Raw genomic sequence first — 16,891 nt, forward strand, 5'->3', positions numbered from 1 at the left:
ACTAAGCAAAATTCCTATCCCCTGGGCAGTGAGGTGTGGCTGCAATCCAGTGCTGAACGTGTTTGCTTTTGCTTGGTGTAGCTCTGGGCTCTCTGATGTCTTGGCTGGGCCTGCGGATGTGGGGACTGGACTTGCTGGAGCAGCTGTGGTGGGAAAGTGTGGGCCAGGGCAAAACAGTGGAGCCTGATAGGACTGGCTTGATCTAGAGTGGTATAAATGGGACAGACTCAAAGGATGCAAGTTAAAGAAGAAAATTCTGGTAAAAGCAAAGATCTAAAATTAGATTTTTGTCTAATATAAGGTACGTGAGAGGAGAGGGGTTGGACATCAGATTCTCTCTCAGTGTATTAGTTCATTTTTCTTGAAAGCTGTGTTCTTATGCTTGGTACAAACTCCAGGCATACAGGAAAATTAGCTTCTGGGAAAGTCAGGAATGCAGCACAGCCCCTTGCAAGGCTGTTAGTGGCCCCAAATAAGAGGGCAGCCTTTTTGGGGCCACGTAGCCCATGTCTAATGCACCTGAGTTTGCCTGTGTGACTGGGTCACTTAAGTGCCTGCTTGGCAATATTGCCGTTTTGGGGGATTATTTCTCTTGCCTTTGGGGATAGGTGGGCAGAAGGAGATGGGGGGAGCATGATGGAATAATAAATGCAGTGCTGGGTATGAGGAAGGATCAAGGGATGCTCAGGGACATAGCCTTTTTCTTCCAGTTCTTCTCCAGTTCCCTCTTAAACTTTCAAGAGATAAGAGTGCAGGATGTAGTTTAGTCAAGGTTAGAGCTAAAGCAGTTCTCTCACCTCAACGAACATTTGCTTGTCATCTCAAACCAAGGTGAGAAATAGTTTTAATTACCCATCTGGCGAGTTCCCCCCTGAAAGGGAATGAGCAGCCTCCTGACCACATGTATTTACTGCTGGTGAGTCACTGTATGTGCCTGGACAGATGTTACCTCGCACCTGCAGCATCTTCAGCCTCCATGTTCATCTGGATTTGTCCTCACAGCCCATCAGTTACCACAGAATTGCTCCCACTTCTCCAGTGGTGACCTGAAGCTCAGTCTGTGAACTCCCCATCCATGCAGGTTTATGGAGAAGGCAGTCTGGTTTTCCTGGATTCCTGTCCAGTGCTCTCACCAAAGAGAGCTACTGCTTTGGCATAAAGTTTTTGCTTTGAAATGTCATGTTCCTGTTTAAATTTTTCTGTCTGTGCTGCTGCAGGCCCTGGGAAAAGAGCTGTTGGTGCACACACCAAAGGCTTTGTCTCAGAGGGGTTGGAGCTGTGACACTTCAGCCCATCTCAGAGGGGCCTGGGGCCAGCTGGCCAGGGAGAAGATGTGTGTTCCTCTGTGTACTTTTTCTAAAAGTTCCTCTCTGTATTTCTTTTTCTAAAATAGCTTTAGCTTTGTATTTTTGTGATCCAAGTGTACTAATGCAGAAATAGTGCCTTTTTTTTTTTTTCCTTGTGTCTTCCATGAATGGCTATAAAAAATGCCCTGTAGCAGTTAGTGCCACACAAAGAATTTGTTTTTCTGCTTCCAGAGGGCTTTGTCTTCTCTGAAAATGGGTCATTTTCAGAGTGAATTTGGCACAGGCTGTTCCCACATCTGGCTTGGTGACCTCACCGCTCTCTCCTCACCTGATGCACCTCTCACCTGACTGGAAATGGAGAAAAGGAGGGGGTCAGGGAGCAGTTACCAAGCAGCAAGGAGGCAGCATTCTGTCAGTGTCAGGTTCAATGAATGGCTTCAGTGTTTGGAGACACTGAGGAATTTTGGATGAACAGTCCAGTGAGTCACAAAAGGTCTTTGGGAGGAAGGCAGGGGGAGAGCTCGATGCTGGCATACAGCTGGTACTGTTTCAGAAACTTTATTTGTGCTGAACTTGATATAGCTTGTGACTCTCCTGGGATCTCCCAGAAGCACCAGAATATTTGAGTGTTGGTCTAAGTATGGTGAAACCATATTTAAGTGTCTTATCCTACATAATGCCTCCTGCTCAGCACACTCTGCTGCAAACATCTGCAAATGAAGTGTCCTTAATTTCGATAACCAGGCAAGGATTAGCTGTGTGGAGATCTCCAAACAGAACACTGCAAGCCAGTGGAGGTTGCCCTTGAGCCTCTGGTAGAGCAGGTTGGCTGTATCACTCCTGGAAAGCAGCAGCAAGAGAATTGGCAGTGGGATCATCCTTCTAAAATAGGAATGCAGGATCTGTATCACCACCATGCTCCCTGGCAGTTTGGTTTGGAGAGGGTTTGTCAGCCAAAGCCCTGCATGGTACAGTGGCAGAGATGAATCACACACACACATCTGGCAAACCTCTGCAGCCTGGGACCCTGCAGAGCTCTGGGAGGCTGGAGAGGCTGATCAGGAGCTGCCCTGAAGTCACTGAGCTCTGGCTCCGGCAGCATCTGGGCTGTTGTCACATCCTCTGGGGAATGCACCAGGCTGATCCTGCTTAGAGCATTGGTAGTTGCACAGGCCTGTGGTCAGCATTCCCAGGACTAAAGGAGTCTCCTGTGGGCTGGATCCAGCCTGTGTTTGCCTCTAAAACTCCTGCTTGGTGCCCAGGGCCAGTCACCAGAAATGAAGAATCCATGGTTTGATCTGTTTTGAGGAAAGGCTTAGAGTACAGCAGTTTCTGTGGAATTCCAAAGGAGTTCAGTGTCCAAGACCTGGTGAAACAAAGCCTTAATTTTTTCATTAAATTTAGCTTTGCAAAGAAATGGTGCATCCTATTAGACTTTGACTTTCCATGGTCCAATTATTGTCCTCTTATGTAATAAATTGAATTTCAGTCTTAATTTTTATTCTCTTGTCTGAGAATAAAGTTGTAATTTTCTAAACAAATAAACAGAGTAGCTTTTTAGGTTGGAGGCATAACTTGACTAAAATCTGTTTCTCCCTCCTTTTTTGCAGGAATTCTCAGAAGTGGAGAAAAGAGATCCTCAGGAGCTAGTTGGTAAGTTCACTCAGAAGTATTTATTCACAGGGTTTTTTTTAAGGTAGATGTTGTAAGTCCTGCTTTGTAAAAGAAGCATCTTCCCTCTGCCCTGGCAGTGCTGTAGTTTCAATTGCTGCCTGAATATTTTCAGTGAACTTTTCTTCTGGGAGAAAAGTTTAATGCTTAAAAATATGAAAATAATTTTGTGTTTAAAACATATATGTAAAGGGCAGTGTTGGTGTTTTTCTAGAGCTTAAAACCAATAGTGTAGCTTTGTCTAGAAAGAGCCAATGGAACCTGGAGTGATGACTTTGTTCTCGAAACTATTCACATTTAAATGTGAGCCACTTAGAGATTTACAGCTGTGCTCTCATAGTACTGTATGTTTTCTAATGGTTACTAAAACTGACTTGATTTTTGTGACATCTCATTTATTCATTGCACAATTATTAGATTTGGAAAGTCCAGGGTTGTTGTCTTGAAATACAATTCTCTGCTTGGTCTTTTGGGAGCTGCACAGAAGCTGTATTTTACACTGCATTTCTGACTGTCTTGAACTGATCCTCTTTTCCTGAGGTTACTTCTGCAGTTGTGTGGTATCATGTAATAACATCATTAAAAACTAATGAGTTTGGAAGTAGCTTCATCTCTCAAAACAGTTTGATATTTCAGACTTAAAATGTGTAAGTGTAAATTAAGATGGAAAATACTCAGGTGCTCAGCTGTGACTCCTACAGCAGCTGTCATTGAAGTCTGGGATTTGTAAGTCCTTTTTTGTTGGCCTGCTCAGACTTTGCAACTGCTCTATTGGATTTTCTGCCTTTAGAGGGCAAAACTGCTTCAACCAATCTCATCATCAAATGCAATAGAAATCTTTCTCCAATCTACTCATCCACCTCAAAATGCACCCTGGAAAAATGGATGACACAGCAGCATTTGGGGTAAAAAGTACAGCAAAATCTCAGGAAGCCAACTGCTTTTTTCCTCTGTATTTTACATATGGGTGAAGCTGTACAGTTGTGAGCAATGTAGTGGGAAGTCCTTTCTTGAGGAAGGTGTAAGGCTCAGATTACAATTCTGTTAGTCCCCTTTCCCCCCAGTGGCTGCCCAGACTGGATTTCTTTGTCTCAGGATGGCCCAGACTTGTACATGGGTTTAAAAGCAGCACAGGGAACACTTGGTATGGGTGAACAGTATTGGAGACTCTGAGACCTGGATTGAGGTCTCTGCAATCTTAACTTTAATATCCTTTTCCAAAAGCAGTGTGCAGGCTGGCTTTGTGCAGAACCAGGTCATTAGAGGTCAGCATACTTGCCATGCTGGATTCTGTAGGTCTGTTCCATTAGACCATATCTTATCTAGTTGAAAAGGAACTGTTGCAAGAGACTTACAGTTGGAGTAATGTAAGAACCACTCCCTTTCTGGAAGCTTGGACTTCCACAGTTAAATTTTTTTAATGGAAAAAGGTGCAAGATTTTCTGACACAAAACAAATAACTGCTCCAATCTGGTTTTTGTCTATCAGTCTGGGGAAGTCAAAGTCTTCCTTGGACAATTTTCCACAAGTGCTTTTTGCATTAAAAGCATACAGGCCTGCCCTTCTCAGAAGATAACCCTACATTTTTCAGCATCACCTTTATTAAAGTCTGTGACTGTGCAGTTGCTTGAGTATTAAATAAATGTAGTCTCCTGCCAAAAGCACTGTTTGTGTTTTACCTCCCCCAGATGCACAGTAATGTTGGAGCAGCTCTGGGAGTAGGAGCCAGCTGGGATCCATCTTCACTGCTCTTTTTTTTGTTGTTTCTCTTTTTTTTTTTTTCCCTGTAAGGCTTCCAGCTGGATCCATTCCCTGATGTGCTTAGTGCATGCTAGGTGAACACTGGAGCTGGCACAAAGAAAACAGTAGGGATGAGCTGCTGGGAAGGGCATGGTTGTCCTGACTAATGCCAAAGTAGTGATCACATAATCAATGGCTGACAGAATGAGAGGGAAGATTTTAGCCCCATGGTTGAGAAGGAAATACGTGTGAAACTTATTTTGATAGATTTTTACATCAGCATTGTCCTTTTGAGCTTTTTGTACCACTCTGAAGAGTTCATGGTGCTGCCACGACATTGCATTTGCTGTTTCCTGCAGCCTTGCAAAATGATACTTTCAGGATGTAGGGGTTTTTTTTTTGGCCCTGAAGTTCTTTGCAGCATGGTTGTTTACCTTTTGGATCATAAGAAATGTTCTCTCCAGCCATTGGGATATCTAACCACAAAGTCAGTGTGTTCATAAGAGCAGAAAGTATGGCTGAGTTGCAGGTCTCCCTCTGCATTTCTCAGCCCACGGAGCAGAAAGGGACCTGGTGTCCTTCCATGGATGGGTGACTCACTGGCATGTTGTTGTCTCCAGTTCTTCCCTCTGATTTGGCTGTTCTGGTGCCAGGAAATCAGAACCCCCCACACCCTGGTTTATGCCAAGCAGCCTTGACTAGAGTGCCAGGGAATGCAGTTTTAGAGACCAGGCACCACCGGTTTTGCATGTCTCCAGGGGAAACCTTTGTCACTCTGATCGCCCTTTCCTTGCTTTTTTGTATAGTGTGACATTTAGAAACAAACTAACTGCCTCTAATCCCTTGTGGCTGCTTCAAACACAGCACATAAGTGACCCCTGAAAGGGACAGGAATTATTCATCCTACTTAGGAGCAGCGTTAATCCAAGAGCCATGATCCATACCATGTCTGTCCTGTGCAGCCAGCTCCTGTGCTCTCTGTTCTTTTGGTTTTCTCTGCACTAGGAAAACATTCCTTCCCATCTGTAGGAAACAAAATTCCTGTGTGGCCTCTGACAATGAGTCCAGCACAGTCTTTGGACTGAGAGCAGTTGTTTCCTTCTGGAAGTGGAGCTCACAGTTTGCTCTTTCTCTCCTGCTTTGCAGATTGTCTCCTGCTATTGGGTATAGGTCACATAATCCATCTATCTCAAACTGAAGAGCACATTAAACATTGCATTTACATTTTGTTTTCTGCCTCACCAAGATCTGGTGAGCAAATGTCTTTCACTGGCTGCTGGGGTGCTGAGTCTTTGCAAGGTACCCCGTAATATTTGCCTGCTTTGGCGTGCTGTGCATGGCCTGGGAGCAGAGGAGTGGCTCTCCTTTACCACAGTGCATGTGCTGACTGCACAAAAAGCTACAAATACCTATTGCTTGTGCTGATGAAGTTTTTAATTTTTAGGTCAGCTTGCAGAAGGAGAATGCACGGACTAAGCACCAGCAGCAGTGTCCTTTAGCAGGGGGATGCTTTCAGGGGCAGTGGCCTCTGCTTTCTTGAACCCCCATCTGACTCACGGGATCTGCTTCACAGCCTTAGTTCTTTGTCAGGACTGGGAATCTGATTGAGGAAGATATTTACTTACTGTGAGCCAGAATCTGGGTGTGCCTGGAGTGATTAACTGTGCCAACAGCCACTTCCTGAGGTCCACACTTGGAGATCCTCTAGGCTGTGAGGCTGCAAATCACAGGGCAAATTAGGGGCTGTAGCCAGTGTCACTACCTGTGACTCATGTCAAAGTAAAACTTTGATCTTGGCAGGAATAACAGGATGCACAGAGCAGTTGGATGTATCCTGTGAGGACACACCTTGTTGTGAGCTGTTCATCTGCAGTTATTGCTGTAGAGAGGGTGGAAAGCTGCCCTTGGGACTTGAGAAACACGAAATGTTTTATACAGGAATATGTGGCCATTCATGGCAGTGCCAGGATTATAATCCCAGCTACCCTTTCCTCTAGGGAATGAGCTGCTGGGAGGATGCTGTGGAATCAGCCATTCTGTCTGAATGGGGAGCAAGTTTGAGGACTGCTGGAGGGCATGGACTATTTGTACTTCCTTACTGTAAATAAGCCCAAAGGGCTTAAACTCACCCTTAAACTCACCCTTTTCTTCCTAATGATGTGGCACCTCAGTCTGGCAGCAAAGTGATGAAATAACTGAGTAATGCTGCAAGTTTGTGCTCAGTTTGTGAGGTACATGTCCTGCCTTGCTGCTGGCAGTGTTCAGCTGCCTCCAGCTCTGGTGGGATTGCAGGAGGCAAAGATTTCTTAGTTCCAGTTCCTTGTAAGCCATTAAAAGATGGTTCTCCTCATAATGTTGATAAAGGATTGTTTTCACAAGGCTCAAACAAAAGAGGAAATGAACACCAAACCTGAAAAGTAATTCATCAAAATACATTGTCTCATTGGGAGCTCTTGTTCTGCCTTCAAAATTATTTATTTTTCAAGGGGGCTTTGAATAGATTGGTGAAGATATTCATATGACTGACACTTTTTTGCTGGTAAAACAGGTCCTGCCCAGAGTTCCTGAGTTTATATGAGCACACAGTTCCCCTTCCCATAAATGTTTTGTTTCTCTGTGCCTCATCTGCAAAGACACTAGACATCCCTCTCTGTGGGATGCCTGATGTGGAGCTAGGCTTGATATTTTTTAATTTTTTTTTTCAGGCACTCTCTTTGCTTTATCAAGATTTAATGGTCGTTTTTTGGGGTTTTTTTTTAGTGTTGCTGCTGCTGCTGTGAACCTCTTAAGCCAGTAATCAGCTTTCACCTTTCCTAGCAAGCCTTGTGTGCTGTGTGTTATCCACACCTCTGTGTTTTTGCCACTGTCTTTCTGGGTTTCCCGGAGCTCTGATTGACCCAGAGGCTTCCCCATCCCACCAGCAGCTGTAACCTGGAACAAATGTGTGCCTTGTTGTCAGGGCACCCTTTGCCTTTGCCTGCCTTTCTTTGGGGACTCTGGCAAGCTTTCCTCCTTCCACAAAGGCTCCCACTTGGTAAATGCCAAAGGACACTTTTTGTTCCTTACTGGCAACTGCTGAAGAATTTAACCCTCAGCAACATCTTGATCAAATAGAATGAGTGGTCGCCTGCCAGCTTTGCCTCTCTAAAGGATATTGTCCTTAGTGCTTCACATTTTTACAAAGGACATGGAAACTGTAGCAGCACTGATTTTGTGTGGTGTTGTTTATCTGTAGCCTCAGCTCTCCAGGGTCCCAACAGCCCTGTCTGGCCTTTGGGCCCTCCTGGCCTGTATTCAGAGGAGCTGAACTCTGCGTGCTGGAGCTGCAGCTCGGGCAGCTTTACTGAGGAATGTGTAACTGAGGAGCTGCACGTGTGAAAAACTTGGTCTATGTGACTTCTGTGCTGCTCTCAGGTCTCTTATCCAGTACAGAGCAACTCTGGGGTGTGTTCCCTGGACAAATTATGCTTGAAAACAATCCCAGCTGCTTAAATGGGGCACATTTCTGGCTTGGCCAGAAAATTGCCTGGGTTTCCCATAATAGTGGGAAAGTAGCAAGCAATGGAGGGAAATGTGGCTGCTTCTTTTGCTGATAACTCTGTAAACTAATCTTTACAGAGCAATCAGGTACTGTAGTAGTATATCCCAGTACAAACAGCTGTGGAAATTTGGCAATCTGGACTGGGCTGTTCCCAGTCCTGTAGGACAAGTTGTTCTTTCTAGCAATAGTCTGTCTCTGTAAGCAAAGATCAAAGTGCCTGTTAAGGAAGTGTTAACTTAAGGATGAAATGTAATTTCTTGTGGTTAACTCCTGACAGCCTTAGGGATCATTGTTCCCTCCTTGAACCATTTTGGTTTATCCAGCTATGTCCTGAAGTAAATAGTCTGAATAGTCACTAAATAATGACTAAACAGTCACCAAGTGATTATCTCCCCTAAAACGGCAAAGAACCAGACTGCATAAAAATGATCCTTTGCTCCTCCACGTGCATGGTCCAGTTTTCTTTCCAAGAGTGTAGGTATCAATAAAACAAGCATCACATCTCTCCTCTAATGAGCCAACCTTCAGGTTCTTTAGTTGCTTCTTGCTCGGCATCTTGGAAACACCACAAGTACCAGTTGTCAGCATTCTCATCACCTTTGCCCTGGGTTGCCAATGAGGGAGTAGTGATGACAAAGACATAAAACAAATTTAATTACTTGTGTGGCTGAAATTCCTGTCAGTAGTGCCAGAACTCATCCCAGTTTGCCCTCTCCAGCTTCTTTTTCAGAGAGAGTGCGGAACATGTCTCCAGATGAGATCAAAATCCCTCCTGAGCCCCCTGGCAGATGCTCTAACCAATTGCAGGTTGGTATAAGTCCATTTATTTATTTTTTTTAAAGACTTGTAGTTCAGGGCATATTTGGGAACCCAGCTCAGTAATTTTGCACAAGGAAAAGCTCCAGCATAAAGCTGGGTTTTATCACACTGAGTTTATGAATGCATCATGTTAATGCTTTAGGCTTTACAGCAGTTCTAGTTTAGGAATCTCAAAGTAGCTCTGTTTTCCAGCCTCTCTGGGTTACTTATGCTTTAAAACAGCTCTTGATCCCAGCAGTGACACAGAAGCAATGTTTACTGTCAGGGCTGCTTTCCCCTTACCTCAGCAAATTCAGCTCCCTAGCAAAGAGCAAATTGTTTTTCTGTACAGGCCCGAAATCCCCTAAACTGGAATAGTTGAGGCAGCAATGCCTGGATTCCTTTTCCACCTACATGTCTCTGGATTGTAAACATTTGGAGGGAAGGCTGGTACCTTAAAGGCAACAAAAAAACACAAATGCATGTTTTCTCTGGTGCACACCCAAATAATAGCAGTGAGAACTGTGTTCTCACTGAACGCAAATGAAAGAGCAGGGACTGCTGTCTCCTAACACATGCTCGAGTTGTAACTCTGATTTTCTGCCCAGCAGAAATACAAGTAAAGAATCACTCCTGGAGGCTCTATAAAGTAGCCCCTAACATGCAGTGGTGACTCAGAGTGACTCACCATCCAGATGATGCTTTCTTCTCCACACACCATACCTGGGCACACCCAAACCTCCTCTAGTACTGTAGGAGGATTTTACTGTTCTGACATCAATGAACCTGGAGTGTGTTAGACCTGAGGAATGCACAGAGCTTGACAGGGCAGACAGAATAATGCAGAATTCTTCCCCTTTGACAGCAATTTAGTGTGTTACATCAAAGGGGAACTTGTCCTCTGTTGGCATGTAAAACCACATCTTAGAGCACTTTGAGCAAGGAGATGGGATTGTTGCTTAGAAATGCAAAAGTGCAAAACTAGTGGTTTGCTCTTTTGTCAGATTTTTCCTCTGATAAACTGTATTTTGAACTCTGCCAAAGGGAGGATTTGTTATTATGAAGTTGACTGAGTAGTTGCCCATCTGTGGACTTGGGGAACCTCACTGCTACCCCATGGGGAGGGGATAAAAGGGAACACCTATTTAATCATTTCTACTCCCCAGATTCACCTTTTTTCAGTTTGTTCCTTCAAACCTCACAATGTGTGTGCTGGATGTGGAGGTTGTGTCATTTCCTCTTGATGATTATGTGACAACCTGATGAAAATTTATCTTACAGAAGATTTTTTTAAGGTTGTTGAGTTTCATATGAGCTCTTAACAGCCTCTTTTATTCAGGCTGCAGCAAGCCCTCAGACAATAGTCAGCTCTGTGTCTGACTGTCCAGGGAGGGAGACATGAAGTGACTTAACCAAAAGCAACAGAATAAAATTGACTCAGCTTCTCTCATCCTGAAAGACTGAAGGCTCAGCCTCTAGTCTTTTTTTATGTGCCTCTTGCACTTTAGAAATTTTAGTCATAAAGAAAAGATGATGGAAATTACTGAAGATATTTTAGCAATAGCACTTAACTCTCTGATCTTTCTGAAAGCTCCTGCCTCTGCTGTCCCTTCACCATCACCAGAGTAGGAATACTTTTACATACTTTCATCCACCTTGCTGAGGAAGGAAAAAATCATGTTTGATTTGAAATATTTTAGCCTTTTTGGAGAGTAGACTGCTTAACATCTGCAACCTGAGTCAGTTAAGTTGTCTTTGGCATGGGCTTGTGCCTTGTGGGTGATGTGCAAAGAGAAGCTGATTCCATCTGACTGGTACCAAAGCAGGGATTTATGAGCACATTGTTCCTAAGAGCATTTGACTGCCAGTGGGCACCCCCAGCAATACCTGATGATCATGCTGGGTTTAGTTCTCCAGCAGAACTTGGCTCTGCCTGGGTTACACATGAGCAGGGATGTTGCCCTGTGGGCAGTGTAGCCCAGCTGCTGTTTCTCAGGTGCTCACCTGGTGAAGTGTTGGTGGGTGCTGTGAGTTGGTGGGAGAACCTCTGGATTTCAGAATTGGCTTCTCTGTGTAAAGGGAAACAATAGACTGGGAATTAGAAGTCTGTGCCTTATATACAGATCTTTAATCCCTAAAGCCTTCAGTGGTTGCAAAGATAATTCCTTTACTAATGAGACAGTTCATGAAGGTACTTCAGACATTCAAGGAAAAAGTGTCTGGAAGAAGTTAAGCAGCCTGGCTCTGGTGTAAAGGTGAAATCCTAGCTCAGTTCAAGGATGTCACTGGTTCAATTGGCTTCTTTTCACATGTCCAGTAGTCAGCTGGTGTGCTGCTCCTTTTCATCCTGGCTCACCCTATGATCTTTCTCCTTTAGGATAAAATTCAAAAGCTGTATGAGAGGAAAGTGAAAGAGGGCATGGATATGAACTACATCATCCAGAGGAAAAAGGAATTTCGCAATCCCAGGTGAGCCACCATCTTTTCATGTGACCACAGCACCACAGAGCAAATTTGAAGAATTCTCTTCTTTGTTGGAGTTGTAGCAGAAGGGTCCTGAACAGGAAGGACTACTGCTTACACAAATAGTCTTTCTCAATTTTGTGACTGGAACAGTAAAGCTCTTCTTTGTGTTTATTAAAGCAGCAGCTGGAGTTGGTGTGTTGGTTAGATTTAAAGTGTGAAGACTCAGGATGAAGTACTTTAGAAGATGTGCCTGTTCTGGGAGCTGGGAGATGTTCCAGGGAATAGGAAACACTGTGGATAATGGGGTGTCACATCCATCATAGCAGGTGTAGCTTCCCAGGTTCTCATTTCACTTTGTATGTGAAGAGGTGACAGCATCTCTCTGTTTACACATCTGAAACACTTCTGTTCCCTTCTGCCTCCCCAGTTCTGTTCTGACCTCTTGCTTCTCCTTTACAGCATCTATGAAAAGCTGATCCAGTTTTGTTCCATCGATGAACTCGGTACAAATTATCCAAAGGTGAGGGCAGTACTTTTGACTGGAAAAGGAGTGGATAAAGGTAACATAGAGGTGTAAAGTCTCACCTCAGGCTTTCTTGAGCCTGCTTGCTCAGAGGTCCTGTAAGGCAACCTCAGTCTGAGCCTCTGCAGTGAAGTGAATGTTTTTGTGTGGGGCTGAGCCTCAGTGCCTCAACCTTTGCTACAATGATTCTGCACAAAAACTGCTGAATTGTGGAGGTCTGAATAGAACTCCTTGAGTGGGGAAAGAAGCTGAGTAGCAGAAAAATGCATGACTTACCCCAGCATCCTTTTTTGCTTCAAAGCTGTTTCTTCATTCACAACAGAACATGGTCCCGTAAAAGAAGGTCTGATGGGATCTTTGTGTCACTGGGACACAGGAAGAAATCAGTGATGATTCTCATTGTCACCTCTGATTATCATCAGAGAATAGAAATACATAAAACATTTTTGCACTGGGTTGTGTTTCTGTGGGAATAGCCCTAATCTGATTTATTTCTTTTTTTTTCAGGACATGTTTGATCCTCATGGCTGGTCAGAGGATTCATATTACGAGGCACTAGGTAATTCCAGGAAGTCCCTTTTTTTGTCCTAGCTTAGGTCTTTGTGTTTTGTACTTAATTAACTACACTGGAGTCTTCACTTTCTGTATAAATGAGAAGTCATCACATGCTCTTTAATGACTCCATTCTGGTTGGATGTGCCTGAATGTTATTGATGCTTCATCAGTTTGGAAAGGCTTTTAATTTAAATTGGTTCTGCAATGTTTTCATCACTGAAATCATTAAATTAGTGCTGCAATGCTTTGATTAAAAAGCAGCAGTTGCTTTCATGGCAGTTTAATTTTTCTATATAGAATTCGATTTTTTTTTATGGGAAATGTGTAAATGAGAACTGTGGAATTTTACTGTTCTTAGTGCTTTACATCTTTTGCTGTTTCTCAGCTAAAGCCCAGAAGATTGAGATGGACAAACTGGAGAAGGCCAAGAAGGAGCGTACAAAGGTACCTACTCAAAACCTAAAGAGATGCAGGTGCAGGGCTTTTGTTTCTTTCCCTGCTGAATTTCATTCTTTTGCTTTGCTATTTCTGTGCTAAAACTGCTTGTTTTATCCCAGATCTCTCCTTCCTTCTTGCATGTCTTTCCCAAACTGCACAGATAAAGTTATTTGCCCTTCCTAATAGGTCCATTTATAGGTTGTTTATTCCACTGGATTTCCTGCTGTTTTGTCAGTATTTTTAAATGAGAGCTCTAAAAATGGCATTGGGTAAGTCAGATACAGGCAAGATAATGAATAAAGAACAACTTTTTCCTTAATGTATGACATTTTGCCTAGTGCCTAGCCTAGTTAAAGCTTAATTTCCTCACCATGTTTCTGTGTGAGACAATACCTGCATTCTGTTCTCCTTGTTGCATCCAGTTTCCAGAGAAGCTGGGCCTATTTTAACTTTGTGCATTTTGTGACAAGCCCAGTTATTCTTAGATATGCCCCAAAAAGAGCACAGACAGGCTTTGGAAGAGATTTCATTCCTGTCCTGTGTTTCCTTTAAGCCAGTGGCTGGCATTAGAACATGTCTGATGTTAAAGATTTGCCACCTCTAAGCTGCAGAAGGCTCCTTCCATCTCCAGTACAAGGAGGTTTTTCATGCAGTGCATGCTGTGTCTTGCTGCTTGTTTTGGTTTTTTGCACAGTAATCCAGGTATCTGATGATGCCCTTGCCCAGATCTGCAGTTCTGAGGCTGCAGTGCTGGTGGAGCTCTTGTTGCCAGGTGTCCTGCTGTGATGCAGTCACAATAAATTGTGCAAGCAGGGACTTGCCTTGCATGTTCCTTAAAGTAAAATGAGTAAGAGCTTCTAACTGTATAAATACAGTGTTTAATGACCAGGATCTATGCTGTCTGAGCTGTATCAAATCTTGTGCTTGTACCAGTTGACAAACACATTTTTATTGTATCAGATTTAGGAGCTGGGTTGCAACTTAATTAATCCTTAATTCTTGTGGCCTGAGAGGTCTGTCTTTTCCTTCCTGCATGATGGGCAGCTCAGAGGCCAGTCCAATGTCTTCTATCACATAAAAGCTGTTTTTAAAAAACATAGCGAGGTTCTGTGGGTTAAAAAAATGCTGTGTATCTTAACACCTCATTTTTTTAATCTTCTCCTCTTTCTCTCCCTTCCCAGATCGAATTTGTGACTGGCACTAAAAAGGGTACAACAACAAGTGCTGCTTCCACAACCACCACAACATCCAGCACCACTGTGGGAGGTAAAGAATAGCTGTGAATGTACCCCTTAAGCTGCAGTAATGCTGGGATTAGTGCTTCCTGAAGCCTCCTGAATGATCCTGTAGATAATGCAAGGGAGTGTTTGTTCTAAGGGGTGTTGGACTAGCTTTCCTCTAGTCCCTGTATTCCATGGCTGTGCTGGAATGAAAGACTGGGGCCAGGTGGGATAGTGAAGAGACTTGCTAGTGGGTTAAGAAGCCTGCTGCTGTCTGTAGTTATAGAGTATTCCTGGGAATGATACATTTTGAGATGTGGAAATACTGGAAGTCAGTCTTCTGTCTTGGAAACTGAGGGGAAGGGATAAAAATCACTGGAGGCTGATGAGTGTGTCCAGTGCCTGTAGCTGAGTGAGTGGGATACATGTGCTCTGTTGAAATTAAATCTGCTTTGGGGCAGGGAGTGATCCTCTCTCCCCTGTGGCTGGAGTTCAGGTCTAGAATTCTGCTATTACTCCTGGTTCCCCAAGAAAAAATTGCCTTTCCTTCTCACCCTTTACTGCCAGTGTATCCTGAAATAATGTGAGGGGAAGCTGTCTAGTCAAGCAGTGGGATATTAAGGGTTGACAAGACAGGGTGTTAAGAGGGGATTGGTGACCTCTAAGGCAATGCTAATCCTTGTGTGCTTGGTTTAATCCAATTCACAGATGCCCAGAAGAGGAAGAGCAAGTGGGACTCTGCCATCCCCGTAACGACGATAGCTCAGCCCACCATCCTCACCACCACTGCAACACTGCCAGGTGTTGTCACAGTGACAACCAGTGCCAGTGGCTCCAAAACCACGGTGATCTCAGCTGTGGGCACCATTGTGAAAAAGGCCAAGCAGTGACTGCTGTGCTGGGCCTGGAGTCTTGGACTTGTTTGTCACTGAAGCCATTGTCCTTGGAAGGGAGGGGTGGCTTTCCCCTTTGGTAAAAGACGACAAGATTCTTTGAAGCAGCCCACAGTTCTCCTTTGGAAGGCTGGGGGCAGGAGCAGGATGCCAGCTGTGTGCCCACAGGAATGGACCTCTGCCCACCATGCCTCTGCCTTTGCTTGCTGGGGAAAGAACCAGGCTGCCTGTGTTGTGCTGGAGGAAGGTGGTATCTGGAGTCAGCTGTAAAAGTTTGCTTATTAATTACTGCATTGGGGTCTTACCTACTTGCAAGTTTGGTTTAGGGGGGGAAAAAAGAAAATAAATTAAAAGGGCAAGCAGGGAAGGCCTGTCAGTGTTAACCCTGTGTATTCCAGGTGGTGCTCCAGGGCTGCCTGCAGCCTGTGTAGGTGCCTCCCTCCAGAATCAGCTCAGTTCTGAGGGAGTTGGAGCAGAGACAACCACTCAGTGTCCACGTCCAGATGTGTAGCAGAGACTTGAAGCAAACTACATCAGTGAGTGTAGGCTCACTCTTTGTTCTAGTGCTGACACCTGTACCCTGTGCTCTCTGTGTAGATCTTAGTGACCACATGTGAAACTGTGGAACTCTTGAGGAAACTGTGCTGGAGCATCCTGTTACCATCTCACAGGGATGGAGATTTCTATGCAGAACCCTCAAGCTGTAGAGGTTTGATTTGTGAACTCACTTGCAAAGACCTGTGCAGAAAACACTTCTATTGCCGTGGAATGAGGTTGGACAGCAGATAAGCAGAGGAGAGTGTCTGATCCTGTTTGTGATGTTGTCCATCTTTGTTGTAGCTCGTGATGTTCTGTGAATGCACACATGGCAGTTACTGCTTCCTCCACTGTTGTGAAAAAGTATTTTCAGTTGAAAATTTTGTTGTATAAAAATTGAAAAGTCTTTTAAAAAAAATCCATGGTGTCATTGATGTGTCTGCATGTCTTTAGAGTCAAATTTCTACCCAGAGCCTCTTTGTCCTAGTGTTTAAGCAATGGTAGGGAGAGATAGTTGCCAGATGAGCAAAAGTGTAATTTTCTGAGAATTCAATGATTTGGGGTTGCTTTTTCTTCTTTTTTTCCTTCCAGTTTGTTATGTAGCTTATGTCACTCCTAATCAAGACTTGGCATTTATGGAGACTTGATATCCTGTTTTTAGATCATTTTAAAACATGTTAAACACTTTGGCCTGGCAGTCACTTAAGCTTTAAAATAAGAAACATCTGTGTATCCAGGAATGCTCATGGGAACTAAACCAGAGGACTGATGTGACTAGCATGGGAAACTGGGGGAGATGGTGGAATTGCTCTTTTTAAAACAATAAAATATTGAAAGGCATGAAAATAGTTAGATGGAAACATCTCTGTTAATTTACTTTGCATTGGGCTGCTGGCTTGGCTCCTATAAGCTTGTAAAGGTGCATTAACTCCATCTACATCCTGTGGGGTAACAGCTCTGCCCTGACACTGTCACTGGGAGAGCCTGATGACACCACGTTAATTAGCCATTCTTGCCAGTTAATCCCTTGTCAGGGCAACTGCTGGAGTTCTTGGTGTTGAATCCCACTGCAGAGCAGAAGGTACTGAACGTTGTTTAAATGTATCTTACTCATATCACACATCCTGGCACCCCACTCCTTCCCCCTTCCATGTGCCCTCTTCCTCCTCGTTCTGCAGCATCCATAGTCATTCCAAACCCCT

The 16,891-nt window shown here is 44.0% G+C and overlaps 1 protein-coding gene across 2 annotated transcripts in view; it reads left to right on the forward strand.

Annotated features, from left to right (window-relative positions):
• SAP30BP (SAP30 binding protein) overlaps positions 1 to 16,535 on the forward strand; it is a 28,641-nt gene extending 12,106 nt beyond the window's left edge. For both annotated transcript variants that reach the window (XM_005526765.3, XM_014255780.2), the window contains 8 exons: positions 2,918 to 2,960; positions 8,978 to 9,066; positions 11,435 to 11,526; positions 11,983 to 12,043; positions 12,554 to 12,605; positions 12,987 to 13,045; positions 14,221 to 14,305; positions 14,968 to 16,535. In XM_005526765.3, the coding sequence (XP_005526822.1) occupies positions 2,918 to 2,960; positions 8,978 to 9,066; positions 11,435 to 11,526; positions 11,983 to 12,043; positions 12,554 to 12,605; positions 12,987 to 13,045; positions 14,221 to 14,305; positions 14,968 to 15,149 (663 nt within the window). In that variant the 3' untranslated portion in view covers positions 15,150 to 16,535. The remainder of the gene's footprint in view (positions 1 to 2,917; positions 2,961 to 8,977; positions 9,067 to 11,434; positions 11,527 to 11,982; positions 12,044 to 12,553; positions 12,606 to 12,986; positions 13,046 to 14,220; positions 14,306 to 14,967) is intronic.
• Positions 16,536 to 16,891: the final 356 nt, after the last annotated feature.

Source organism: Pseudopodoces humilis, chromosome 21 (assembly GCF_049639895.1).
Source record: "Pseudopodoces humilis isolate 2021_Gansu_Grassland_sample_001 chromosome 21, ASM4963989v1, whole genome shotgun sequence".
Taxonomy (NCBI): Eukaryota; Metazoa; Chordata; class Aves; order Passeriformes; family Paridae; genus Pseudopodoces; species Pseudopodoces humilis.